General features: G+C 50.2%; 1 protein-coding gene across 10 annotated transcripts in view; it reads right to left on the bottom strand.

Moving 5' to 3' along the window:
* Positions 1-1411: 1411 nt before the first annotated feature.
* Positions 1412-27269, bottom strand: part of DAGLA (diacylglycerol lipase alpha) — a 61553-nt gene continuing 35695 nt past the window's right edge. For 9 of the 10 annotated variants that reach the window (XM_082059398.1, XM_082059400.1, XM_082059396.1 and 6 more), the window contains 14 exons: positions 24242-24376; positions 23545-23622; positions 22393-22517; positions 21115-21271; positions 20713-20796; positions 20513-20590; positions 17275-17355; positions 15855-15997; positions 14205-14273; positions 13121-13193; positions 12130-12326; positions 11228-11357; positions 10915-11096; positions 1412-9068 (listed from right to left, as the gene is read on the bottom strand). In XM_082059398.1, the coding sequence (XP_081915524.1) occupies positions 8141-9068; positions 10915-11096; positions 11228-11357; positions 12130-12326; positions 13121-13193; positions 14205-14273; positions 15855-15997; positions 17275-17355; positions 20513-20590; positions 20713-20796; positions 21115-21271; positions 22393-22517; positions 23545-23622; positions 24242-24376 (2460 nt within the window). In that variant the 3' untranslated portion in view covers positions 1412-8140. The remainder of the gene's footprint in view (positions 9069-10914; positions 11097-11227; positions 11358-12129; positions 12327-13120; positions 13194-14204; positions 14274-15854; positions 15998-17274; positions 17356-20512; positions 20591-20712; positions 20797-21114; positions 21272-22392; positions 22518-23544; positions 23623-24241; positions 24377-27269) is intronic. The other variant, XM_082059403.1, reaches the window with a different exon arrangement.

Here is a 27269-nt window from a genome sequence, read left to right as displayed (position 1 = left end):
CCGGTAATCAGATTATTCTCTGCCAGGCACTCCTGCTCCTGTTTCTCATGGCTGCTCAGAAAGCTCCTTGCTCCTCCGGCTCCCTTTATTTTCACAGAATCACAGAATCGACTGGGTTGGAAAAGCCCTCAGAGATCATCCAGTCCAACCCTTGGTCCAACTCCAGTCCGTTTACTAGATCATGGCACTAAGTGCCATGTCCAATCTCAGTTTAAAAACCTCCAGGGCCGGTGAGTCCAGCACCTCCCTGGGCAGCCATTCCAATCCTGACCACTCTCTCTGGAAAGAATTTCTTTCTAATCTCCAGCCTCAATTTCCTCTGGCAGAGTTGAAGCCCATGCCCCCTTGTCTTATTGCTGATGCCTGGGAGAAGAGCCCAATCCCCCCCTGGCTGGAACTGCCCTTCAGGTAGTTCTAGAGAGTGCTGAGCTCAGCTCTAAGCCTCCTCTTCTCCAGACTAAACAAGCCCAGCTCCCTCAGCCTCTCCCCATAGGGCTTGTGTTCAAGTCCCTTCCCCAGTCTTGTTGCTCTTCTCTGGCCCCGCTCCAGCACTTCAATCTCTTTCCTGAGCTGAGGGGCCCAGAACTGAACACAATACTCCAGGGGTGGCCTCCCCAATGCAGAGCACAGGGGAAGGATCACTGCCCTTGTCCTGCTGACCACGCTGTTTGGATACAGGACAGGACACCACTGGCCTTCTTGGCCACCTGGGCACACTGATGGCTCATGTGGAGCTTCCTGTCCATTAGTCCCCCCAGGTCCCTTTCTGCCTGATGCTCTGCAGCCACTCTGTGCCAGCCTGGAGCGCTGCAGGGGGTTGTTCCTCCTCTCCCACCAGCGCAGCCCCAACTCCCGCTCTCCCCTCCGCACAGCGTGGATTCCTGGAGCTGTTATTCACACCTGGTTTGCGATGCTGCTCCGCAAACCTGCGCAAAGACGCAGGACGCTCACGCTGGAAACTCTTCCTCGCCGCTTTCAACTCACCTTGCGATTAGCGTTTTCCCACGGGTGAATTTGTTACCCTGTTCTTGTTTGCGCTCAGTCCTCCTCTTCCTCACACGCTTCCAGAAGGTCCCTTGTCATTAACTGCGTTTGTCTGCGCTAATAGAACTTTAGTGCGGCACGTTGAATTCAAGGGTAACTCAAAGCGTTGAGTTTTCTTCCTCAACTCCCTTCTCTACTGAGGAGGTATCGCTAAAGCTGGGATCTCTGCATTTTGGGGCCGAGCTGGCCCAGCTGACATGATGTTTTCCCCGCTCCCAAAGCTCCAGAGCCGAGGTGAGCGCTGAATTGTCCCCAGATTGTCCCCGTGTTGCTCGTCCCCCTGCAATGAGAGCCCAGCGCAGCTTCTCCCACCGCTCAGACTCACAGCTCAGGCCAGTCACACCTGGGGACAGTCACATACACCAGCCATGCTTCGACATCCAGTTTATACACAGTGCCGTACAATGTACAGAAACTTTTATATACATCTCTCTTTATATAATATGCTATATTAATCTGTAATCTTTCTTTACAGCAATATTAGTTTGGATCTTTCATACATAGGTACAAAAAGTCACGTGAGAATGGCACATGAGGAGTGCTCGAGTGTCCTTGTCGTCTCGGTGCCGGGGCAGCTCGGAGCGTTCCCAGGACAGGCAGTGACCTCTGGGCTGAGCTTGGGGACACGGGACCCTGCGCCGTCACCCCCCCGATTGCATATGCAAGTGCTCTGAGCCCCGGGAGAGGCAGCCAGAGCTCCCCAGGGCTGTTTCTCCCATAACACAAAAGGTTTTAGCTATAAAGAGGCAATTGGGGTTAAGTCGAAGCCACCCTACGCCGAGCTGCCCCGGCACGTGATGTGACGCAGGTGACAGAAACAGGCAGAAGGGGTTTCTCCATAGCGGCATCGGTGTCTGTAGACAGAGGGAAACGTGGGAGGTAAGGGAGTTATTTACCATGGAGACCCCACCAGAGAGCTCCTGGCGCACGGAGCCCGCCCAGCTGGCACAAAATAGCCCCAAAAGATGAGAAAATAAAGAGTTTCCACCAGCTCTTCCTGGTCTCGCTGTCTCTGCTCGTTCCCAGCCTGGACAGCGGGGCCAAGGGACAGGGTGACAGCACAGGGGGCTCCTCTCCCGCTGCCCCGTGCACGCAGAGGCAGAACCCATCCCCGATAACCACAGAATCATCCCTGTGCTGTTGGCCACTACATTTATCGCTAGGACGGGAGCCTGAGGCTGTTCCTGGGCATCACCCCTTCCCGTTGTGTGTGGGAAGCTGTTGCCCTCAGGAGCTGCAGGTGATGCCGCTTTGTCACCAGCGGACACACCGATAAAGGAATTAAGACCCCAAAAAAGGTGGTGGTGACAGCCTAGAAAACACATCGCATCAACAGCGGGCACGTGTCACCGAGCCAGCCTGAGCGGCGGACGTGCCCAGCAGGTACCGCCAGCTCCGAGCCATCGGAACTGCACAAAGCCCCGCTGGAATCCCAGCAAAACCCCAAGTAACGGCTTGTTCCTGGGCTGCTCTGCTGTTGGGTGGTTTTGCAGAAATCAATAAGGAGGCAGAGAGAGGTTCCCCCATCAGACAGGCTGGGCAGGCGGAGATGAAAACCGAGCACAGGATGAGGTGGGGAGGTCAGAGGACTCAAGCAGCAAAAATGCCCGACTCTCTCTAAAAAGAAGACAGCTCACCTTTGGGAGACGGCGAGAGAAACCTCTGTAAACCAACACTGTTCAGAATATGTTAAGTCCCTTTTGGCACATGTTCTTACAAAACCAGAGTCAGATCTTGAAGAGCAGGAAGAGTTTTACTCTTGAATAGACCTGAGAGGGGGTTTTAGCGGTGAGCAGACCTGTTAAACACCAACCGTGGTCACGTACAGCCAAGGTGAGACGCGGTGGGGAGCCTTCCCGTCCTACTGCACACAAACCGCTGCAATGGCGGTGTGGGCTGGAGGAAAAGAGCCGCCTCGGGTCAGGCTTTGCTGTTGGCACTTGGATGTGACCCGAGGCAGAGGGGACAGCGGGGAGATCAGAAAGGGACAGAGACCAGCATCAAGGGCAACCCCGAACCAAACCCGGGTGCCCCGCGGTCCCTTTCGTACACCCGGAGAAGAGACAACACGTGGAAGCAGGAAAAGGACGTGGGCAGATGCTCGGTCTAAAAGCCTGGACCTCAAGCCAAAGGGAAACAAAGGCACAAGAGGTCTGAACTCAAGAAAAGAAGCAAAAAAGATTAAAGAAAACATCAGACAGATGATGCTTTTTCGGACTGCACACCCTGGGACAAGCAGGGAACTGCTCTCTCCTCGATTGTTTCATGTTTCCAGCGCACGTGCCCTTAAGCAGCCCAGGTTCAGGTGATCACCATGAAGCGCGATGGCTCGTGGGACATGCTGGGTGTTGATATGGTTGGGACACGGGAAGAGAGGAGCCCAGCAGAGCTCGGGCAGCTTGCAGCTCCTTCTGCAGCGCAGGCCGGTGTCACGCAGCCGGGGATCCCCGGCCAAAAATGCTCCTCCGCCCTAACGACACGGGGTTCACACCTTAACAGGGTTTATGTCCCACCTCCCAGCTGCAGTTGGCTGTCCCTGGTTGTCCCAGAGCCGCAGGGTTCGCAGCAGCGGGACGCGCGCTCTGCCCATCGCCGCTGCCATCAGAGGGAGCTTTGGCACAAAAAATGCCGCTTTTCCCCTCAATCCGGAGCTGCGGTTTGATATTGCACAGGCCTTGAGGAAAACGTGCAACAAGCGTCATTCTGCCAGTGCTTCCGAGCCACATATTCCATAATTGAGAGCATCGGTCTGTGCAAAGCTGCATCTCCAGCCCTCCCCTTTCCTAGAGGAAGAGGCACCAGGACACAGCTCAGCTGACATTTCACAGCTAAGAAACAACAACATCCACATTAAATCTTGGTTTATATAATACACTGAGCTCTCAGGTTCAATGCCTAAATGGATACTTAACCCATTTCCCTTTTAGGTCCATGTACTTCAGTAACTCCTAACTGATGCTACAGAACTCTAACGAGGGGGCACTTATTTAACAAATACCCACTCATCCTATGCTGTTCCAAGTAGAAAGAGGACTGCAGAGATTGTCTATATACTTCCTAAAGTGCAGAGAAACTCTGTGCAAGTCCATTGGCAGCAGCATTATTAAATCATAGGATGGTTTGGGTTGGAAGGGACCTTAAGGATCATCCAGTTCCAACTCCTTTTCCTCCTCCAGTGCTTTTCCTTCCCTTTCCGTGCCCTCGTTCACTGACAGCAACACTTCCTTCCCACCAAAGTCCTGCTGCTATTGCAATCTAAGCAACAGTCTCCTAAAAGTATAAAAATAAGAGTGGCAGTATATGTATATCTCCACTCCAAACCAGCTTTGCCACCTCGGTCCTCCGTAGGGAGCAAAATACCTCATACGATTCCTCTAAGAGTTCTCAAAATTGGAGAAATGGTGAACATTGGAAATACTGATCACAGGTAAGGGAAAGCGAGAGAGAGCTGAAGAGCCTTTTAATGATCTCCCTAGAAAACCTCCAGCACCACAGAAGGCGGCAACTCTCTTCGTTCTTAATGTGAATTAAGACACCACCATCCTGAGATGGAGCGACCAAAAGAGAGGTGAATTAGGTCCTGCTTAGGTGACAGCAATAGGGGGCAAAGAGGTTAGAGTGGCAGCTTTAGGAGAAATGCATGTTCTGAATGGAAAGAGCAGCTCCGCAAAGAGGGAGAGGGGACAACAGTAAGAGCTGGAGAAGCGTTTGCTTTCTGCTCAGCACTTGTACATCCTCAGCCCCGCAGGATCCTGTGTGTTCTTGGCACTGCTACAACTAAAGTGACAATAAATGCAATGATTATTGTCGCAGAAGAGCCTCTGAAACCACAGCCAGCCAACATTACCTACTCAAGGGTGGCCCCGGGAGCTTTCAATGCTTCAGGATCTACACTTCTATCAAAAAGCTCTTCAGGGGATTTTAAGGATGCACCACTGAACTGGATGAACTTGTAGCTTGGGTCCTGGTGTCTGGTATATGAACTGCACTTCCAGCACCGCCTCCACGTGGGGGGAAACATCCCACCAGAACATCAAGGGAACATTATAAAGATTAGAAGGCACAAAGCTCAAAAGGTAGGAAGCAGAAGCCGAGAGGTTCAGAAAGCTGAAGATGCTTCATGTTTCTAAGACCACCTGCACGTCAGAGCGGAGCGAGGGCAGCGCGGGCCGGCGGTGCCGCGCGGTGCGGGTGAAGCTACGGGCTTCGCGTTGTTTCTTTTGAGCTTTCCAGATAGACTCTTGCCGGATGAACCGGGAGATGAGCCGGTCCAAGCGCTCTTACAGCCCAGGAGTGCTGAGAATTGAGACACACAGAGATGTGTAAGGCAGAAATGACACAAAGAAGGTGGGTTTGCTTCGTGAGGACTAGGAACAGGTCTGTTTGTCAAGAGAGAACAACAGAAAACAGGAATTACCCTTAACGTGATCCAGTAAGAACTTTAAATAAAAGGGCTTTTTTGCACCTTTACTGCCTTCATCTATAGCAAAAGCCCAGACCAGGAGAATTTGGGTATTTCCAGGCTTTTCAGAAGAAACCAAATCATCCCAGAGCACAGAGCAGAGCAATAAAGCCGCAGCACGTCAGGCTGCGTTTTCCGGCTGCAGCTGGTGGGGGTGAGGGAACCCCATCCCCAGGACTCGGCTCCCATGGCGCAGAGAGGGAAACAGCCCCAGCACAACGAGCGCGTGTCCCAGGACACAAGGACGTTCACCCGGGTCAAAGCGACTTTCTAGTGCAATATCGTGACCCCTTCCACATCGTCAGGTCGCTACTGAAAGATTTTTTCTAAAGAGGGAGGTAAATCCACCTTTTTCACCTCGAGCCATCTCCCCCATCCTCAGGCAGGGTGCGCAGAAACAGCCGCCTCCTAATTCCTCATCCCCAGGGACAGAGATGATTCTTTCCTTAGTGTTTGTAAAGTGCTTTGCAGATATAAAGCTCTGCCTAAGTGCTAAGTGTTACTACTACCCATCTTCTGCCACGGATTAAAGGCAGGAACAACCTCCGTTTCGCCAGGTGCCGGCAGCGGGAGCAGAGCCAGCCCGCTGGCCCCAGCCTCCCCGCGCTCAGCTCCCCTTTTCCCCTCCAAACCCCGGTTATTGTGCGTATTCTCAGACATCACTTGTGGGTGCATGAGCAATTCAGCCTTACCCCCGGGGGTGCAAGAGCGGGTGATGTGATGGCACTGACCCAGCGGCTCTACCCGAGCTCCTCGAGCAGCCGAGCTCTCGAGAAGGGGAACAACGCTGCTCTTTGCTGGAGGACCTACAAAAAAAGGAGCTTGTTGCTCAGAATAAAAGCATTTTGCTTTTGCAAATTACTCGGAATTCAGAGGGGCTTCTTCCCTCCAATTCAAGACAGGGTAGAAAAGGTCACCTATGGAACCTAAACTGCACGGACAATATTTCGCTGCCCGTTTAACAAAGCCCCTGGAATTTGTAAGGAGCAGGGGGACACGATATCCCGCATTAAATTGTCAAGTGCTCGGACACAAAAATCCAGTTCACAGCATCCTCCCACAAGGGAAATACGGCAGCAAAGGAAGGGGAAGGAGAGCAACAACATCCCTGTGATTATACGGAAATTAAAATAGGAATTTCGTTTCCAGTGAGGGAGGACAGAGCTCCAGTGAGACCGCCCGGTAACTCCGCTGAGCTTTGATACGAAGGTGTTGTGTCAATTAAAGGCTTTCTCGAGGTCACAGTATGTTTAAGCTTCTAGCCAGGTAGTTTTTCTCCTGTTCCCACGGTTGGGAAGCGCCTCCCCAGGGCGCTGAGCGGGTTCCCCTGCGCCCCAGGCTCTGCACAGCAGCGCTCAGGTAGTTTTACTAGAGACTTAGTCAAGCTTTGCAATGTTGTGCAATGGAGAGGAGGAGGGTGAGGGACGCACGCAGTGTCCCCCAGACCCCTCGCCACTTTAAAACCAGGGGACTTGCAAAATCCTACCTCTGTCCATCCTCTCTCCCCATCAGTCCCCAGAGGGAACAGCATGGGAAGGAGAGAATGAACATGCTTTTTGCTTTGGGAAAACCTCCCTGTTCGCTTAATAAATACCTTCCGAAAAGCTTAGCAGCTCTGTAAACACACGAGATTTCAATACTTAGTAAAAAGTTCATGTTTTCCCTGGACACCCAAGGACAGAGGCTGGCGCTGAGCTGCACTCGGGCACGGTGAGACGCTCCGCAGGGGCCGGGCAGACAACGCTGGGTGCTGAGATGTTGAAATGTTTCAGCTGATCCATCACGCAGCTCCGAGATGAGAATCATGCCAGTCCTGCGGGGACGTCACCAGCTCAGAGCGGTCCAGGGAACGGAGGAGCGATGATGGTGACATCCAGAACTCTTCTCTGGCAGAGGAGGGACGTGGCAGAGGGCTTTGGCTCTTCAGAACAGCGTCCTTCCCTCTCTGCAGCAGCTTGGTGGTCACTGAACGCAGAAATACTCTGGGGAAGGAAACACACGTGCTGCGCCCAGCCCGGGGAGGGGAGACTGCATCTGGGGAGAATACAGCCCCAATGGCTTTAAAACAGGAGAGTGGCCTAGAAAAGCAACCCTGGGGAAGTGTGATGAATTGGATCTCGGGCCAGATCCGACATCGATAGTGCAACAGGGCCCAAAGTGTCAATCCGCTCATTTCCAAAACCACCAACATGGTACCAAGAGGCTGATCTGGCCTGGCCCCCCATTCCTTCTGTCTATCCCATCCTCGAGCTTCAGAGAATCCACCTGTTGGCACCGGGGGATTCCCTAAAGCCGGGTATCTCACTCCCAAACTCAGCAGGTGCCCTGTGGCAAAGAATCTGCCTCTGAAGCCCACGAGACAGGCTGAGGTAGGGAACTCGCATCTACCCTTAGCGACTCAGACCCCGCAGTTTAGCGGGCTGTGCAAAGCGCCGCCGCCTCTCCCAGCTGCCAGAACGGGACCCGAGCACAATCCATCCTCCGCACATCGTGCCGCCACCACGGCGCCCACAAGGGCCGTTTTTTCCAGCTGTCTCCTGCGATCCGAACCGCCCGCCGACCACCTCTCCAAGTATAATCCCAGCGCTCAGCCCGCAGGATCAGCTCGCAGAGCCGCGCTCCCTTCACCCTGCACTAGAGGGCCGAAATCATGAGGTCGTCCTGCTTGGCAGGGCTGGTTACGTGCCCAGAGGGGGTGGAAGTCCGGATTTTATCCGTGGCCAGGCACTCCTGGCTGCTCACGCCCGTGGGAGTGATGTCCATGAGTTCTCCAGAGGAACTAAGGGGGAAAGAGGGGGAGACGGAGATGCCCGACGAAGGATCTGTTGAGCCTGCAAACAACCTCGGGGGCTTTGGGACTAAGTTGGGTTCGTATTGTGCCCTCAACAGGATCTCCTGATCGCTCACAGATTTGGGCATCTCTGCGAAGTCACTGGAGCTGTCAGACACCATCATGCAATAGATGTCCTGGAAGGAGCTGCTTTTGCTATCCAAATTAAAGAGGCTGTCTATAAACTCCGCAAACTCCAACACCTGGGGGCTGGGAACGTCGGCGAGGCGGCCGTTTTGGAGAGCCAGCTCCTCGCGAGGGGCTAAGGAAGCGCGGTCCCCCTCGCTGCTGGCCCCCTCCTCGCTGCAGCGGCGCTGCGGGGTGGTGCCCCCGCTGTTGAGGACGTTGTCGGGGGCCTGAGTCTCCTGGGAGTGCTTGGAGAGGCTGTCAGCGGCCAGCAGCTCTGTCCGCGAGCTGAGCGAGGGGTTTTCCTCCGGAATAACGGGGTCTATATAAAAACAGTGCGTCTCGTCCTTCTCCATGACAGCGTGCAGGCTGGGGGAGCCCCGGATGCTCCGAAAGCCAGAGGAGCGCCTCGAATCGAAGCTGTAGATGGATTCGTTGTCCGAGAGGCTCTCCATGGTGGCGAGAGGAGCGCGACGGTCCTGCAGCTCCACAGACAGACGTTCCTTTGTGTCCAGGAGCAGCAGCTCCACGGGGTCTTTCTGCACGGGAGAAAGTGGCTTTGTCTCGTAAAACCCCTCCAAGCTAATTTCAGAATGGGACTTGCTTCTGAAACGGAGAAAGAGAAAACGTGAGGCTGCATCACTCCCCAAAACAGCCGCAAGGACCAAATCTTGCCCACTGAGGGCATGTGTTGGTGCTTTAACCAGAACCATCCACAACTGCAAGAAACGTCTCATCTCTCCATCCTCCCAGCTGAAAACATTAAGTACAGTTTCTTCTCTCTACGAACACAGGTTCTTCCCTTTTCTCCTGGCTGAAAGTCTTCCCCCTTACGCACCATTTGCGCTTAGAACCAGGGTTCTGCCCCTAGTGAAACACCCTTCACACGCAGATTAACCCCTCTCACCCAGCACCTCTGCATTAGAGAGGACTGAGGCAAAAAAAAAGGACTCACTGGCAGTTAACCTATTTTCCCTTTCAGCTACTGGATTTTAAAATAGCTTAAAAACAGCCATTTAGACAGCTTCTGACAGGTAAAGATCTTTTGAAAGACTCCGGTCGCACTAACACTTTAAAGGATGGCGCAGGCACTGCACCAGGCCCACGCAAAGGCCGGGATTAGCTGCAGCCAAAGCCACAGCCCTAAAGACAAGGACTTAAGGAAACAGCCGGGAAAAAAGCCTGAGCTTGGGAGGGGACTGCTGCACCTGCCAGGGCAGGCTTATCAGCTACACTAATATGCGACCTCAGTTTAACTTCAATAAAGTATCGGAGGGAGTAAGCTGGCTCTAACCTTGAATTAAAACAGCCAAGCCAGGACTGTTTGTGCTCCAGCACCTCCCTCGAGCCTCTCCGCCGTCTGCCCCATTCCTTGCCCTCCGCTGTCGCTCACCTCAAGGGAAGCAGCTCCTGGGCACAGACACCACATCTCCTCTCCCTGCTGCTTCACCTACTTCATCTTCTCAGTCTTATTGTCGCCTTCCAAAACGCGGTCGATCCCTGTTTCTGCCGTTTCATCCTGGCTGCGACTGTTTCTAAGCTTTCCTTCACTCTCTGACCATTCACTCTCTGTGGCAAGAACTTGACCGTTTTCATGTTATTTGCTGTCTTGTCTTCTGTATTTCCATGTCACTCATGTCACCTCAGCTGTCCATCACCCAGCACAGGCCATCCCACCTGTCTCCTCCCACAGACACACGGATTCTTTTGTTGGGTCCTCTACCTGAAATCTCTGCAGGACAGAATCCTCTCCTGCCTACCACGCTGCCTCCTGTTCCTTCTCACAACTCCCGTTTGCTGTCTCTGTCTCCAAACCATCTTCCTTCACTCACCTTTCCCAGTTTTGTCAGCAAATTTGCCTTATCTAATGCAATTCGGAGACGGAAATCACGTCTTCCAACTTTGAAATAAATCTTTGCCTACATTTTGATATTTATTTCCTTTGCTTTGTGCAAGCCTGTGGTCCTGCAGTGCCTCAGATGCTATGTGAAAACCCGCAAGGAGTCTCTGCCATTGGCTCCTGGCGTTAAATGTTTCTGTTCTGGTAAGTTTATGACTTTCCCTGCCTCTCAGCTTTTGAGAATCGCCGTATCAGCTATTTTGGGCACATAAATCACACAGGAAACCAGGAATCTGGCTGTAAGATTGCAAGCTTTGCCTTTACATTTTCAGGGAAAACCCCATTTAGATGGATAGAGAGGAAAGGAAGTTCTCTTCCACACCCTCAACTTGTAGGTTCTCCTGACTTGGCTGCACTCCCCAATTCTTGAGCAACAGAAAGGATTTTTCCCCCCAGTAAGAGATATTAAAGCCAAATAGAAGCCCCACACAGAAGATCCAAGGGCTGCCCTTGGATGTCTCCATCCCACAAACACTGATCGCAACACCCCGAGAGAAGAAAGACCCACAAAGAGCCAACAATCTTTCAAAGAAAACAATGATCGATCTTTACTTCGTGCTGCTGTTCCTCCTGTCCGCGGTTACGGCTCCGGTTCCGATCTGCACCGCAGGTCCACTGGGCAAGGGCTGGCTCTGGAAGATCAACTCTGGGGTGAGATCCACTTCTGTAGGACTCACCATCACTTTGGCTGCAGAAAGTAAAGCTGTTTTCCCCTTGTTGTAATTCTCCAAGACCTGTTTCAAGGCAAGCAGAGGAATACTAGTGCTTTACTAGAGATAGCAGCTTTGCTCTTAGCTCAGATTTGCCTCCGTACCTCATTTTCTTAGGGCAGCGTTTGCCCCTTGAGCCCAATTCTCAGCCTTACCTTGTTGAGCCCTTCCATGACCACGTACGGGAGGTGTTCGTGGAGCATGGCCGGCGAGATGATCACCTCGTTAAACGCCTTGTTGTCACCCCAGATCGCAAAGTAAGTGGGATCCTCTTGCTCGCAGCAGCTGGAAGAGCAGTCGGGATCCAAACAGAGGGGAAAACGGGGAGCAGGGGATGAAGAGCAGGCAGTATTTTGGCATGCGAAGGAAAGAAGTGGCAGGTTATAGAGACAGGAAAAGCAACAGGAGGAAACAGAGGGAGAAGATCATAGAATCAATTTCAGGATCATCGAGTCCAACCATAACCTGACTCTAGCACTAAACCATATGACTATATCACCACACACAGTGCTGCAAAATGTTTGTAGAAAGAACTAACGTTGCTACTGAGAATATTCTTCTCAACCTCTTTACATAAATACTAAAAATGCCTTGCTTTTTGCAACTCTTTCATCTGCTAATTACCGGGGTAATACATGTTGAGCACAGGTCATTTTAAAACCTGGAGAGTGCACGAGATAAGAACACTTGAGCTTCTTATTAAGAAGAAATATTCTGCTTTTTAAGGTGTGCCTATGGATTTCAGAGTTTATGAGGGTACTGTTCTGATACACACAAAGCTCAGACACAACAGAAGTTCATCCATCTCTCTGCCTGGGCTTATTATTTAATAAGACTATAAAAGGGGAAATGAAGCAAGTGCTGAGCCCCACAGCAGCCAGCACAAACATTATGTGGTTTTGTTTAAAGCGCACACGCTCCTGTCATTGCTCCAACAGCCAACAGTGACAGCACTTTTTATTCCGACAGCACAGGCGTCATCGCTGTCACCATAAGACAAAGCCACCTTCCTCGGCGGGTTCCTGTGGCGCGGAGCCCTTCCCCAAAGGGAACTCACCAGCACTGCTCGGCGGGGTGGTTGTGCACGACGTGGATGATGCGGCCGGGCGGGTAGAGCGGGGTGCTGGCCGACAGGGCGATGGTCAGGTCGCTGGGGTGCGTCCACAGCCGATTGCTCGTCACCGAGTTTTCTTCCGGCTCTTCGGGGAGCTCCGACTTGGGGATGCACTTGGTAGCGCCCACGATGATCCGCCACTGTGTAACACCAGAGGAAAGAGAGGAAGCATTGGAGTATCTGCAGTTATTGATCTACAGTGAGCACTGACTTGTCCACCAACTGGTAACTTAACATCTTCCAGGACAAAAAAGGAGATGGAATCTGAATTTTTAATGTACAACAATAAGTGAAAGAATATACAACGCAAACAGATAAACATTCTGTTTAGGTCTTTCTTTACGCACTAAAAAATCCTAAAAAAACCCCAAAATTTGCCAAAAAACCCACAAGCCAAAACATAAATCCATAGAATGTTAATAAGAAAAGGAAATGTCAGCTCAGTTTTCTCCCTCTACAGGTCATTTCTATAGTATTTTACCCCTAAAAATCTTCATGTTATGTTTTTTCCATCTCAGTGTAACGGTAAAGAAGCCTGGGGTTGAACAACAGTCTGTATTTCCTATCTCCAAAGCATGACCAGACAGCACATCTCTGAGCAGACAACCCTTGTGCTCTCGGGCCTGTCACCCTCTCTACTGGCCAAAAAAAGCTGCAGTTCTGGAGCACAGACTCCAAAACAGGCTCAGACCAGAAAATCTCCTGCTCGGTTATTTGAGACCTGTGACCACAAACAGGGTGCAGCCCTTTGCCATGACCTCTCCAGCCACGTCCAGCTCCTGCCATTGCTGCTCTCGTTACCTAAACGGTCGTCACCGCGGCCCTGAGGAGCCCCGGAGGGCAGCAGGAGTCTCTGCAGGGTTGCTGTGTGACGCCAAAATTTACCGTCGTTGCTCAGACTCACCTTCAGGTGTCTGCTCAGCTTTACTCTTACCTTTGGTTTGGTGCTTCTTTGAAGAACATCCAGAAGCTGCCGGCGAAATCCCTCCAGCTGCGAGAGACCAATTCTGGAGAGGAAAAAGGTGCATTTACAACAGCTGGGCAGGGACACGGAGAACAGAACAACACGAAATGATGCTACAAGATACTACAAGAACGCAACAATGTCTTGACTCATTCCAGAGATGTGTTGTGGCATCAGCCCGGACCAGTAACCAGGGTTAAGCGGCCACAGGAAACCAGTGTGACAAGAAATAGTATGAAATGTGATGGAATCAGGTCAGTGAACACAGATATGAGAGATCGATGGAGAGATAAGGAGGGAGGTGATACAATCGCAGAAAGAAGCAAGAAACAAGTATAAAAGGACACAGCGCGTATAAATTTAAAAAGTGGAGCTATATGACACCACTAAACAGATTACGGGATGGACAAGATTTGTCATCCAGGTTACCAAAATGCAAATTCAATTTCATTTAGCACGTTCCCTCCACCGAATTCGACATGCCTTGTGTTGTATGGACAGAAACGTCACCATTTATCTGGGGTGACACAACAGGGCAGAGGCAAAAGGAAAGCCCAGGTTGTGTGGCTCCAGTGCCCTGTTCAGAACGTGTCCCATGAGATGCCGAGAGGTGGGAAATGCCAGGACACCAGAAACGAGGCAGCTGGATTGGAGATGCGAGATGTGGAACAGGTATTTGGGGACAAACGAGATGACAGCTCACGGAGTTCAGGGCAGAGCATAGAGAGGTCTGAGATAACACAGGCAAGCAGGATGATGGCAACAACACGTCATATACCACAAGTAGGACAGTGACAGAGATGGGACAGTCATATTCACCCTTTTCTTTCACACAGACAGGGTGGGAAATGCCTATAAAAAGGTGTGTGAAACACCAACAGAGGTGTCCAGGTAAAAGATGTAGGTAAGTGGGAAGACAAGTCAGAAGCACACAAGGATGGGTAAATGAGGAAACTGGAGAGAGATATAATTCAGGTGTTTCTGATAGGAAAATGGTGATTTTGGTTTAGAAGAGCAGATATTCATCAAGAAATTCAGCCACTTCTCAACTTGCCTGGGCACTAGGTCTTTGCCAAGCACCACTGCAGTCACAAACTCTTTTGAATACTCCATGGCGTCCTCGCTGCAAGAGAAACAGGACCAAGAAGAAGCAAACAGTGTTTGAATAGCAGCAAACCGCACTTCATTCCCAGTTTGCCACTGGTATCGGAGAGGTGACCAGACAGTGAAGCAGGGTCATAGAAACCACAATCCAAGTTGCTCAAGGCTTTGGGGACTTAGACCCTGCTGAAGAAAAGCCTGATATTCACATCCCATGCCCCAGGCAACATTATTCTGCAATGGCATAGCTCATCAAACAGGGCAGCTCCTCCATCCTTACCTGCATATGGCTCTGAATAGGCTTGGAAAAGGAAATACTCTAACTCAGTGTCTTATAGTTGTTTTCCTATGGTTTGGGAATGGCCAGGACAGCAGAAAGGAAGGAGAAGATAGTCCATGTTCCTGAGACAGCGTAGAACCAAGGGGGACACTCTCTGCCGCAACCTGAGCACCAAGGTAAGAGGGAATTAAGGCTTCCACTCTATAAACTGGTTCTGGAATCAGCTGCCTTCCCAGAAATAATCCTCGGAATCCGTCACCACAGGCAGATGCCACATTGTTGATCTAGAGATGAGCCCGGGCACGACACAGCCCAACACAGCGTGGCAAGTCAAACTGTGACAGCTGAGGTGACACCGCACAGCATGGCCCAAACTATCTCGGGAGTGGAAGCTCTGAGCAGAAAAGCTATAAAATTCTCATTAAACATCCTACAGATCAACTCCTCTATAGCTGCAGGGATAACCAGCACACCAAGGCACGCCAGTACCAGATTCGTCAGTAGGATGGTTTAAAACCTTTGGCTGCTCCCAGAACATGATGCAGTAACTGTCACAAGCAGCTTCTGAGAGCCCATGGCTGCTTCCGAGTGTCCCCACAGTGTCTGTCACAACTAGAAAGACCTTATCTCACCTCACAACAATCGAGCGTGATGTTTTTGTTTGGCTGCCGTGTGAATAACATGACCAGCAGGTCTGTTCCCATTTACAGGGGGAGGAACTCACCAAAACTCTTCAGACATCTGAGGCAGCCACCCCAGATTCCCCCTGTAGCCGAGGGAGAGAAACAGGCACCCAAAACCCACAATTTCTCTGACCTCTTTTAAATACCCACTTTAGAATGGCAGAAATCACACCCCAGAAGTGCCAGTTTCTTTGTCAGCTGCAAAAGGAGTCCGAACAACTAGATCAACCGATGCAGATGTCTATATCAGGTCAAGGATCTCTCTTGTTGTGCATCTATTCACAGCAGGTAGGGGCAGGACACACCAGCACCGTGCAGAGAATAAGGAAAATGCACCCTGGCCACTCAACTTGTATTTTCCACTAGCTAGGGTGAATTACAGCTACAGCCACAGACAACTAAGTCATAAACCGGAATATTGGGAGAGTGGGCACCTGCCATCACAGCCTAAACTCCAAATAGTTACACAGAGCAGAGGCTGCCAACAACTCAGCTCCTCTAAACTGCCGCTCCATTTTCCTGTGCGCCTCTCAGGGCAGAGACTTGGCTGTTAGTGCCCTTGAGAGCATCTCAAACAGGATCTGACCCAGTTACAACCACCCGAACCCTCTCTCAAGGGTCCTCCTGCCCCAACACCTACCTGAGCAGCCCACCTGGGGGAGAGTAGGCAAAGCACTTGAGCGACGGGTACTGCGGCCGCAGGAGGAAGGACAGGATGGCAGCCGTGCCAGCCCCAAGGGAATGACCCACCACAATCAGGCCGTAGTGTTTTGTTCCTCTGCCCTGAAAACAAAACGCAAAGAAATCGACGTTAGGCTGAACGGTGAAGTCCACAAGTCCCTAAATCTGTCCCCTCCCCAGCTGTTAGTCCTTCCTAAACAGGAGAACTGCAGAGTCCAGCTAACCAGCTCCAGCACCAGCGCAACTAGGGAGGGCACTGTTGTACCCTCGATTTTGAAACGGCAGCAGAATCCTGATTTACACTGTTTAGTTTAAGTCCCAGCACACCCCTGTCCTGCAACGTTGCTTGTTCTGAAGGGCCCTGAGAATTCCTTCTCCTGGAACCCTCTCCTACATCTCCATCAGTGTTTGACCTACTGGGCCTTCCCTAAACGAAAAAAACAGTAGGAAGGAAAAGGAAACGGACGCTCGAGCTGTTTGGGTCAGTTAAGATTTGATGAGCCTTTGGCTCCTCCTCAAATCCAGCTGGACCCACTATAAAGCCGGCTTCAAACAGAACACAATATCACACTTATTATCACACATTGGAGACAACAACAGCACAGAGCTCCCAGCGTCACCGCATCTTCCCAGTCAGGCAGCAACTGAGCTCTACAGGACATCAGCAAACACCCCTCCTGAGTAACAGCTCATTTAACAAGAGCAATTCTCCCTTTTTGGGCAGAGAGGAATAAAGCAGCGTATACAGCACTCGGATGCCTCCGTGTCTTTCCCTACATCTACCAAACACTACACGGCAGATGCTTCAGTGCGGCACTCAGGTTTCAGGGAGTTATTTGAGGTTTTTATCCCTCTTTTCTTTCTCCGGTGAGCTCCTGCAACCCCCCCACGGGCGCTGCTCAGGCTGTGGGGCTCTCTGGGCAGGAGAACAGGACAGCTGTTCAGAACTTCCCTTCCCAACCATTACTGACACATCAACTGGGGGAAGCTGCTTCCTAACGCCTCCCTTGGGCTCTCCCATCGCTCTCCATCACGAGACGGCGCACACAGCGGCATCCCATCGCCGGCTCCACTGAGAATCTCCATAGAGATGGGATTTTAGTTCCTGTTGATTTGGTTTGTAATGTTCCCTGTCCTGCATTGCCACCAAATGGGACTTCCTGCCTCAGCGCTGCCTGAGCAAAACCACAAACATCAGGAGATCTGTAATACTGGTTTCAAAATTAAAACAAAGCCTTGGGGGAATGAGTAACTAGTTGTCTGTCTGGTAATCCAGAAGGAAGGTTTCAGAAATTAGCACAACAGATTCAGGAACATGGTTTTACATAAAACCTGTCTTCTGTATAAGCTGTGAGGATAAAAAGAAAACTAATACTCACCAAGTCTCGTCCAAAAGCTTGAGAAAGCACCATTTCTTGCTCCAATTTCTTCTTGATGTACTCAGCAGACAGCACCATTCCCTGAGGGGAACACAAACACAACAGGATGGAAACGGTCGCGTATCAGCCCTGATCTAAAAGCCCGGCGGCCCCGAATGCTGCACAGAGCAGCACTGGGGAACCAATACCAAGCCCCCTCCACGTTTAGGAACAGCCTTCATTAGGCACAAGTCTTGGCTCGCTGGTTACCGGAGCCACGCCGGTTGGAAGTAATGACAGTTCTTCAATTAAGATAATACTCAAAGGCCCTATTCCTGGGCTCACGCTGCGAAGTCTAGAGGAAAAAACACCACAACATAAACCAACCCAATCCTTAAGACAAGGTTGTGTATCTGTGCATACACAGATACAGGAGATACTGGGACTTGCGGCAGAACGGATAAACCAACTTTGATTTTCTGCACCCTTAGCTGCGAAACTGTGCTCCTCCATTTAAACCCCTGAATAAATACACAGACCAGCCTCACGAGTTTACAAGGAAAACAAAGCAAATACCAAAGCACTACTGGAGGGAAAAAGTGGCAGCAGTATCTGGATACAGAGAGTTATTGATGACTGGAGAACGCAGCAGCTCTGAAATGGATTCAGCTGTCAAAGGACGTTCACCGCGGATTAAAGGTTTTTATTTACTGGGAGCTGAGACCTGCTGGGAGATGCCAAACAAGCTGATAGTTTGGTTCTGAACGTTTGTCCTCCCTGCCAACGGCTGCACCTGGACCGTGTTCCTCCCTCTGTAATAACTACCAGTGCAGTTGAGCTGTTAGAAACAAGCGAGTAGAATTTAGTGTGTTGTGTAAATCCTCGGTTTTGCCTTTAGTTTAATTCAGCGGTGAGCGAGCCTGAACCGCAAAGGCTAAAAACCAGTGTGTATAAAGAGAAATCAGCTAATTGGGTGATTACAGACCTCAAATAATAATTGCCACTGCCTGCGTTGGCCAAAAACCAGGGCACATCACCTCCTTTGCTGTTCCCCTACCTGAAAACAGCCTAAGGCCGCAGTGAATGTTACTGAGCGCTGTTTAATCTTGGAGATATAAAAAGAATTCACAGCCATCTCAAAAAGCGAAGAAAAGCGGCGTTTTCAAAGCCCTGGGTATCAAACGCCCCATCAAAGCCGCTGTGAGCGGCGCAGAGACGGCGCGGAGCGCGGGTGACTCCCCGGGACACCTCAACGTCACCGCAGATGCCGCCTGGTTTATGTCCGTGTTGTCGCGTTCAGAAGCCTCCGTTTCCAACGTGGCTAATGGGAAGTGAACGGCAGACTGCTTATATAAAGTTCTAGCGTGAATTTCGGATTCTATTTTGGAAAAGCGTGACCTAAATCCGTGGTGATATTGCTAATGGGCTGTTAGTCAGCCGTATAGCGAGATTTTTGATAATTAAAGTATGTTCTAATATAGACAGTGATTTTAATATTATGGAATGAGACTTGTATCACTGCAAAGTTCCATTTAGACTTTGCATTATAACGGACACTGTTTCATAAGTTTCAAAGGAATAAAACTATCTGAGCTTCATTTTCCAGCCTCACAGGTAAATAGCCAAACAAACTGGAGATCTAGGGAAGTGAAATGGAAATAGTCTGTATTTCTTTGCAGGTTGGAGGCAGAGAAAAGAGCTTGAAAGCTGTTGCTCTTGCTGATGTATGGAACTGGTGAGAGCTGCTCCCAGGGCTCAGCAGCTTCTGGTCAGCAGGGATGGCTCAAAACCACGAAAACCAGCCCGCGTGGGACACGATCAGCAGGAAAAAGAACCCAAATCAAACCATTTGCAGGAAGCTCCTGAACAGCCAAGTCCGCTTCTCCAAATTAAGTGTAAGCGTTAGCAAGACACTTCATTTATTTTTGTATTAAAGTCGACTGCCGGACATTAAAAATGCAGCAAGACAGACTTTTAAAATTCTGTTATCGCCGTTAGTTTCCCTCGGGAATCAACAATACATTATTGTCTGAAGATTAATATTGGTAATAATTTAAGATCGAGCTACGTTTCTGTACTAGGAACAACCCAAAAAGAAATAATACAAAGGCCAAATAAAAAACTCAATATAGAACACAGGGGATGATCTGATAATGTTTTGTATAAGTCACCGGCATTTGAATATTTTCACACAGATCAAAAGCAAAGGCAGCTGCTGCAGGGATCTATTACTCCTTTTTCTGCACATTAAAGAACAAGTTCCCTTTGCTCCCCTTTCTTTTCCTTTTACCTTTCTTTGTACAAACTGCTGATCATTCTGGTTGTGCAAAGTCATTTGGAGCTCAATTAATCAGTACAAAAACCAAGGGGTATTATAATTGACAGCAGACATAACGCTTCAGCAGCATTAAAGATTCACACAGCTAAATATCAGTTACCTAACAAAACACCACCTCATTTATTTATGCTTCCATAGCATATTCTATGTAATCGCCGGGTTAATTTCCTCATGTGGGGGAAAACAAAGGAAACACCCATAAGCCAAATAGCAGGTACACAACATTTGTTTTCAAAAACACCCGATCTGGGAGACCTGGAGACTACAGAGCGCCCCAAATGACACTTTCTGAGGTAACCACGTCTCCATCAGACCCAGATCCAGCTCAACGTTGGAGGAAGAGGTTTCCAGTTTGTGTTTTCTCTTGCCCAATCTGGCACCGCATCTTGAGACGCTGCCAAATTCCCCATCAGCTTCAAGCTCAGCATGTGTGCTGTTACTTTGCTGCGCAGGGGGCAAAGGTGAGCTCTATAATAAATGGATTTAGCCAGCCCGGCCCTGATCGCTAACACGGACACGCAGCATCTGTCTAATTACCCGGACACAAGTCCCGCCAGCGTCCTTGTGCGAGGGTCAGTGACTACCGCCTTGCAACACAATTTTAAACACATTCTCAGGGCTCAGCTGCTAATTCTGAAAAGGTCGTTGGAAGAAAAAGTCATTTGAATGACTCCAATAATTTTGTTCTAGGTCTCCACAGATGCTTTTTGCAGTTTGGTGCTTACTAATTCTATGGGTTTTTTAATTACCGACAGTGATTTTAACTGTTACAGTTAAGGATTTTACCATTTCACTGCATCTACGTACCACCCTTCTTGAAAGCACCTCAAGCAATTAACACCGCTTTTCTTTGGGCCTACAGTGAAAATGTCCAAGGGTTTTTGGTTTGGTTTGAGTTTGTTTTCTTTTGCTCGCGCACACCTTGTGTCCCAGCCACGTCCCATGGTGCCCCTCGACTGGCAGGCGCTCCGCATCCCCGGTCAGGTCGGTCAGCGCGTCCTGGAACAAAAGGAGTCACCACGTTTCAGGGGTGTCAAACAACACGGGAGAGTCAGGAACGGCTCAGAACCTCCTAAAAATCCACCAGAGCGCCCAAAGGTACGCGAGGCCACCGCACTTACTTTTGGAGAGAGAGTTCCTCGGATACTAATGACCACCTTCTTCTTCTCGTGGTCCACAGCCACATAGAAAGGTGTTTCGTAAACCTGGAAAAGATCCACTGCTGTAACAAGCGGGTGAGACATTCCTACTTTATTTATTCTGCTCAGGGAAAAGAGGAGGCAGAGCAGGCTGGCAGGTTATGCCTTATGGATAAAACTCTCCTCTCAATGATCCCATTTTTGGCAGGAGCAAATATTTCTGCCCAAGTGGCCGAATTTCTTGATGGAGAGATAACTTGGGCAGCTCTAGGGTCAAAAAAAAACCCAGAAAGGGCTTAAGTTTCCTTCTTTGTCCCACTACACAGCACGGAAATCCCTGAGGAGCCTGCCCCGAATCTGAAGGGGGTGGCGGATTCTCCTTACTGCGTCGTGGCAAGATGTGTACACGATGTCCACCGAGGTCATGTTCTCATCCAAGAAGTGGCGCCGGATGGCGATGGCGTTGCAGCCGCAGCAGTTGTCCTCTTCGATGGTGACGCTGGGCGCGTAGCGGGGACGCGAGGGACAGAAACAGCAACATCTGCGGGAGGACAAGACGTGGGTTTGAGGAAAAGAGGAGCACGGAAGAGACTGGGTTTAGAGCGGAGTGCCTAGAGATAAGGGAAAGGCAGAACCTGCACGTCACACCGGCATCGATAGGAGCGATTCCCTTCATTTGTGGGAGCTCCTGCACAAAACAGCACGAACTCGTGTTTCGGCAGCAAAAAGGGGCACTGGGAGCAGATGTAGTTTTCCTTCTGAGCAGCAGAGAGAGCTACAGGACAGCCAGTCCCCAAGGAACCAGAGCGCGGTGGGGCTGCCATCGCTGCTCAGGCGATGCTGCACTTCACAGCGCAGTCCTACAGCACTGCAACACACAGAGCTGCCGGCTTTTACTGCTATTTATAACAACAAAACCAGAAAACCAGTCTAGAATGATCCTAGAACCAAAACAGATGTGTAGATTTTTTTCCTTCTTTCCTTTATGAGACATTTCGCAAATAAAAGTACTCAAAAGGAAAGATATTCCTCCTGAAGGGTTCAGCAAATAAGTTGCCCGTGTAAGTGCAAAAAAGAGAATGCGTTGACAGCATTAGGGCAGCAGAAAGCAAAGGTTTAAAACAACACAGCCCTGAGCTGAACCACAGCATTGTTACCATGAGGTGAGCATTAAACAGCACGGCAGAAAAACAGATAGAACGCAGCACCAACTCCAGCCAAGTCTCGCCGATGCTTTAATAAAGATCCAAATGGCAACTCCCTGCATAGCTGGGTTGGCCAATAAATCTGATTTCTGAGCTCCAAGACGGCTCGTTTGAGTCAGTGTGAAAAGAGTCTCGTGCCAGGTGAGTTCGAACTGCACAGGACTGGCACGATCCTTAGTGCGTCAGAGCGGACGGGGCATTTACAGCCCGGTTGATTTAACAGGGAAGCAGATAAGCAACTGTGAGGAAGAGACTGAGGAGAGAGACTTAGGAGTATGGAGGCACAGAGTTCCTAACAGACAGAAAAAGCATGGGAATGGAAAAGAGGAAAAAAGCAGGGAAGGAGAAGAAATAGGGGAGTGATGGAGAGAGCAAACTGATAAAAGAATCACTCTAAATGTGGGAAAAACAGAAGGGAAAAGGGCAGAAGAGGCGGAGTGACAGGCCGGGCACTCACGAGCAGGATCTGGCCAGGCGGCAGAGTCCACACGTGGGCTTCCTCATCAGGTAGATGGGCCAGCCGTAGGCGGCCAGCGCGAACAGCATGTAGTAACACACCTCCTTGTACCGCTGCATCTCTTGCTGCAAGAAACAACAGACTCGCTGAAGGCTCCATTCTCTTTTAGACAGCGAGTTTTCCTACCGTTTCCCTGTCTCCATCATCGTTAGACACATGCACCTTTTTTCCGAGCATCAGCCTTCTCTGATTTTCCCAAGAGGAAGGGCCCTACTGGCTGTTCAACTAAACTAGGAGTTCATTCTACAGGAATCCTCCTGTGTACCAAGCACCTTGCTGCAAAGCCAAGCCTGGTTTTGCCCCACCGCACCCTAGCTAAGGAAAAGACAAACTAGTTTAAGTCCCAAGAAGATAAACTCTCAAAATATACTGGTGCCCCATAGTCACAGGCCAGAAGATGCCCAGAGAGGACCATAAATCAGCGCTGTAAGCTCTGCTGCCATCTCTCCCCCCACACATTCAGAAGGCTGAGCAGGATTTTAGCATTAAAGCCAACGCAAGCAGGTTAATCACAGAATGACTTGATGGGAGATGCTGGGATTGGGTCAGTCTTGCCTCTCTCTTGCAGTATTATCATCTAATCAAGGGAGTCTGCCCAATGAAAGGCTGTAAGAGCAGCATCCCAGAAGAAAAGCCAGGCTTAATTTGCACAGAATAGAATGGATTTTGGTCGTTTTCACCCCAAGAACTGCTGACAAGCAGCAGTCCTGGCAAGGAAGGCTGTTTCGTTGCAGGCAGCTCCCTGCCCTTAGGGAGATGGAGCTCTGCTGGTGGTGCTTCCATCCGGAGCTCAGCACCACGCTCCTGGATGCAGCGCTCAACTGGTACCTGGGTGTGGGGAAACCGCCCATCGCCTTCCTGCATCTGAACAGAAATGCTGCCTCTCCCCACAAAGTGGAGGATGGACAGATATTGCTTTGAAAGTGATCTGAAGACAAAAAGCCTTCAGAGAGCAAGCACTGTTATTATATTCTGTTGTACTAATCTTTGATTATTCTAGAGAGAGGCAGAAAGGAATAAGAGAAGCCACTGAGAAAACAGGTTACATGGGGAAGGACGGCGAGTTCGCAAGATCACAATCCACTGACTTACCGCGTTTTTCAGATCCAGATACTTGGTGTTCCTGGTCACGGGCATCCCAGACAGAAAAGCTAAAATGTCATTGTTTGCCTGTAAGTCACAAACATACATGAACATTCTTCTCTATGACACCAAGACAAAAACCTACACCTGAGAAAAGTGCTGTGTAACCTGGAACAAGATCCTTTCAGCTATCAAAACCAGTTTCCTCAACCAGTTCTAATTCGGCTGTTATTTCAGCCTAATACAACCACCAATGTCTGAACCCACCTCTGGGGAAAACAACACAACATTTTCTACTGGGCTGACAAGATGGAAACCCCAATGCCAGTGAACTCTTGGGAATTTAGGAGTTCCTCCCTAAAGTTCCTCCTGCAGCCCTACCCAGATGCTGGAATCTTCTCCACATCACTGTATATGAGCAATTATCTCATTTACCTTCAAGTACCCACCAGGTCCTTCAGGACATGTGCCCATTTGGATCAAGAATTAAACGACCTGCCTAGAAAACACGATGGGTTTTGCATGCTTGACTCAGTGTCACTTGAGCCCTTTGGGTGTCTCGGAAAAAAAGCTGCTAAAGTCAAGATTTTTACGTTACAGCTCAGTGAGCAGCAATAGCCCATCACAGAACAAAATAAGGTGGGCAGAGTCACGTCGTTGTCACGCGGGAGGTAAATCAGAGGCCGAGGGAGACGCCCCCACCCACCTCGTCCAGCACGGCGTTGCGCTTCGCCCGCTGCCGCTGCCGCAGCAGAACCAGCCCCGCGATGATGTCGGACGGGACGATGTCGAGGTCTCGGAAGAACTCAGCGAACAGGTAGGCGATCTCCGAGTAGGCGTCCTGCAAAAACCCAGCGAGAGAAAAGAGTCTGGCTGCGGGGAGCCTCAAAACAGGCCATGCAATGAGAACCAGCGCCGCAGCAACGGCCTCATTTCTGGAGCCTGCTCTCTAAAACATCCATGAGATTCCTTCAGGGAGCACCATATCTGCTCTAATCATATCAATATCTCATATTTATTTTAGATGGTCACACTCGGAAGCCTCAGCCGAGACTGAATTTGTACTGTGCTCGGTGCTAATGTGTGGACAAGCAGAGCTCAGCGTCAAAACAGAGCAGGCAGACGCGAAGGCACAGAAAGGAAATGTTTTCATCTCTGTATTGTAAATAAGATAGAGGAAGCACGACGAGAACCGAGCAAATCGCAGCCCACAGTCATCTCAGTGGCATCTCCGCTCCTCAAAGCGACTTCATTTGAACAAAGGCTATTCTGGAAATAAACAACACAACAATAACAAAATTGCCACAAAACCAAAACCACACTGATTTTGTCCTATTTAACAACCTCTTCAACTCTGGAGCTCTGTCCCGGGATCATTTTGCCCCTGCTTAGCCCAGACCTCAGCATCCCTGGGGCATCACGGAGGAAGTAACGGCTTTCGGATCCTGCCACCCCGTCTCTGCAGCTGCTCGTTCTCCACCATCACCTTCTTCACTTTCAAAGAATCAATCAAACAAGCAGGAGCTACGTGTGGCAGCTCTTGGGACGGAAGGAGCTGCCTGAGCCACCAGGCTTTTCCAGGTTTATCTCAGACTACACCCAGGGAAAAGCACCTGGAAAGGAAAACTTGGAAAAGGATCAGTCATCAAATACAGAGTTCCCAGCAGAGAAGGGGACCAGACCCAAAAAAGACATCGCAGGAGGGAGAGAAGCGGCACTGACCTGAGAGGGTCGAGCGAAGCTCCGAAGCAAAGTGACAAAGATTTTGAGGAAAAGAAATGTTATTTTTCCTTTTGCTCTGTACTACAAAAAAACCCCAAGAGCTTCAGCGAGAATGGTTTGGGAAGCGAGAGATGCGCTGGACTGTGAGACTGGTCAGACCAGCACGCTCAAAGATGAGCGTGACCCAGAGCTTGGACCAACACAGCCTAAGTGCTGCAGTACCCGCGCTCAGTATTTTGCCTCCTGCCATCACTAAATCTTTCCTCCCAAGCTCTGTCACAGCCTTGTCCTCAACTTTTAGCCCGCGTTTTCATGGCATCATTTCCTCGGCACCTCCAGCCACGCGGCCGCAGGCTCGTCTGGAGGCAGCCTGAGCCGGGCACTAAGAACGGCTCCAAGAAAGGACGGGATCTCTCCATCTCTCTCCTTTGACAGGCAAGAAAGTAAATCCCTTCTCTCTGAGCAGCCTTGAAGGAAGTGACCTACATTCTTTTATCTCTGACAGACTCCTGGAGTGCAAGATTACTTTCTATCATTTTTCACTCGCCTGCAAAAGCGAGTTAAATCACCATTAAGAACAGGGCTGGAGGTGCCAGCCGTGCGGGTTGCCATGCCAGCTGTGCCTTTGAAGGGCAAATGGACTGGTATTAACCTCTCACACGTTACAACCGCAGTATCCTTGAAGTACTGACCCCATAAATCTTCGCGCAGCTCCTAGAAGCGCCCAAGTACAAACAGCCTTGAAGTAAAGTCTGACAAACCCCCACGAACTCAAAGCGACAGCAACACCCCCTTAACCCTCTGACCAAAGGAAAAGGCCGCAATGGAAGTTCGACGTGTATGTTCTGTTCCGAAGGATGAATTTTTGGTGGAGAACCCGATGTTCTATTGTAGGATTGATGGGTGTGTTCTGCTACAAACCCTGCGGGCTCTGGGTTGGCAGAATCCGTGGAGATTCAGCACTTCAGACCCACAAGAAGAGATTCTTGCCCCCATGCCATGTCCACGCTGCAGAACTATTTTCCAGCCTAGAGGACAATGAACGTTTTTCCACAAAGACTGGGAGAGACAGCGATGGGTTCATTTCTGATCCATTACGTACACATTCATTCCACGCACTGTCATGCCAGAACACACAAAGTCAGAGCTTGTTCCTGCAAAGAAAAGAGCCTGGAAATTGCTCAAGCTGAATGTAAAATGGAAATTCAATAGCGCAAGGAATTTGGAGATTCTGGTATCTGCTTTTATCTTGAACTTAATAAAAAAGTAGAAACAGCCAGTCACCGCAGAATGAAAAGTCAGTTTAAAAAAAGCTTGACATGAAGTGAAATATTTTGCATTCCTGAATTGAACAGAGCTGTTGAGAAAGCAGGAAAGCAGGCCATGGGGACGCCGCAGCACACGCGGCGCTGGACACGGGGCAAGGCCAGGAGCTCAGAGTGACCCCAGGGAAACGCTGCTGTTGGAGCTGCCCTGACACAAATATTGGGCTGTTTTTCAGCTTTCCAGGTGGATCTTCCTAAGCAGCCCCAGCAGCTGAGCTGTGAGAGCTGGCAGTCCCAGCTGGGACACTCCCTGGGCACAGGGTGGCACTTCATCCCGGGCAGGATCAGCGGGCATTTCTGCAAAAGGGGTTATAGCAATGCCAGCACCCAGGCACTCCCAAGCACACCCTGTGGCCAGTGACACAGCGCTCCCCGACAGACCCGCTGATTCCATTTGTGCCGCTTGCCATCCGCGACAAGCAAATGCCCAGGGAGCCTTCACCTGACTCTCCGTTATTCCCACCCCTTTCCCTTTTGAGGTCAAAATCCCCGTCTGGTTTCTCTTCTATACAAGTTCATATCCCCTCCAATACGCTCTTTTTTCCGCTGCATCTTTTAGGAGACCAAACACTAGGCTATATTTAGCGAGGACACCACTGATGTGGTCGGTCCCTTGATGTTTTCCCTGTCATTTTCTAGGCCCTTCTACTGAAACTAAATGTTTCTCTGATTTTTTGGCCTCTGCTG

Source organism: Streptopelia decaocto (genome assembly GCF_964273445.1).
Source record: "Streptopelia decaocto genome assembly, chromosome: 7".
Lineage (NCBI taxonomy): Eukaryota > Metazoa > Chordata > Aves > Columbiformes > Columbidae > Streptopelia > Streptopelia decaocto.
The sequence above is the reverse complement of the archived record's forward strand: the minus strand, read 5'-3'. Positions and strand labels throughout refer to the sequence as shown.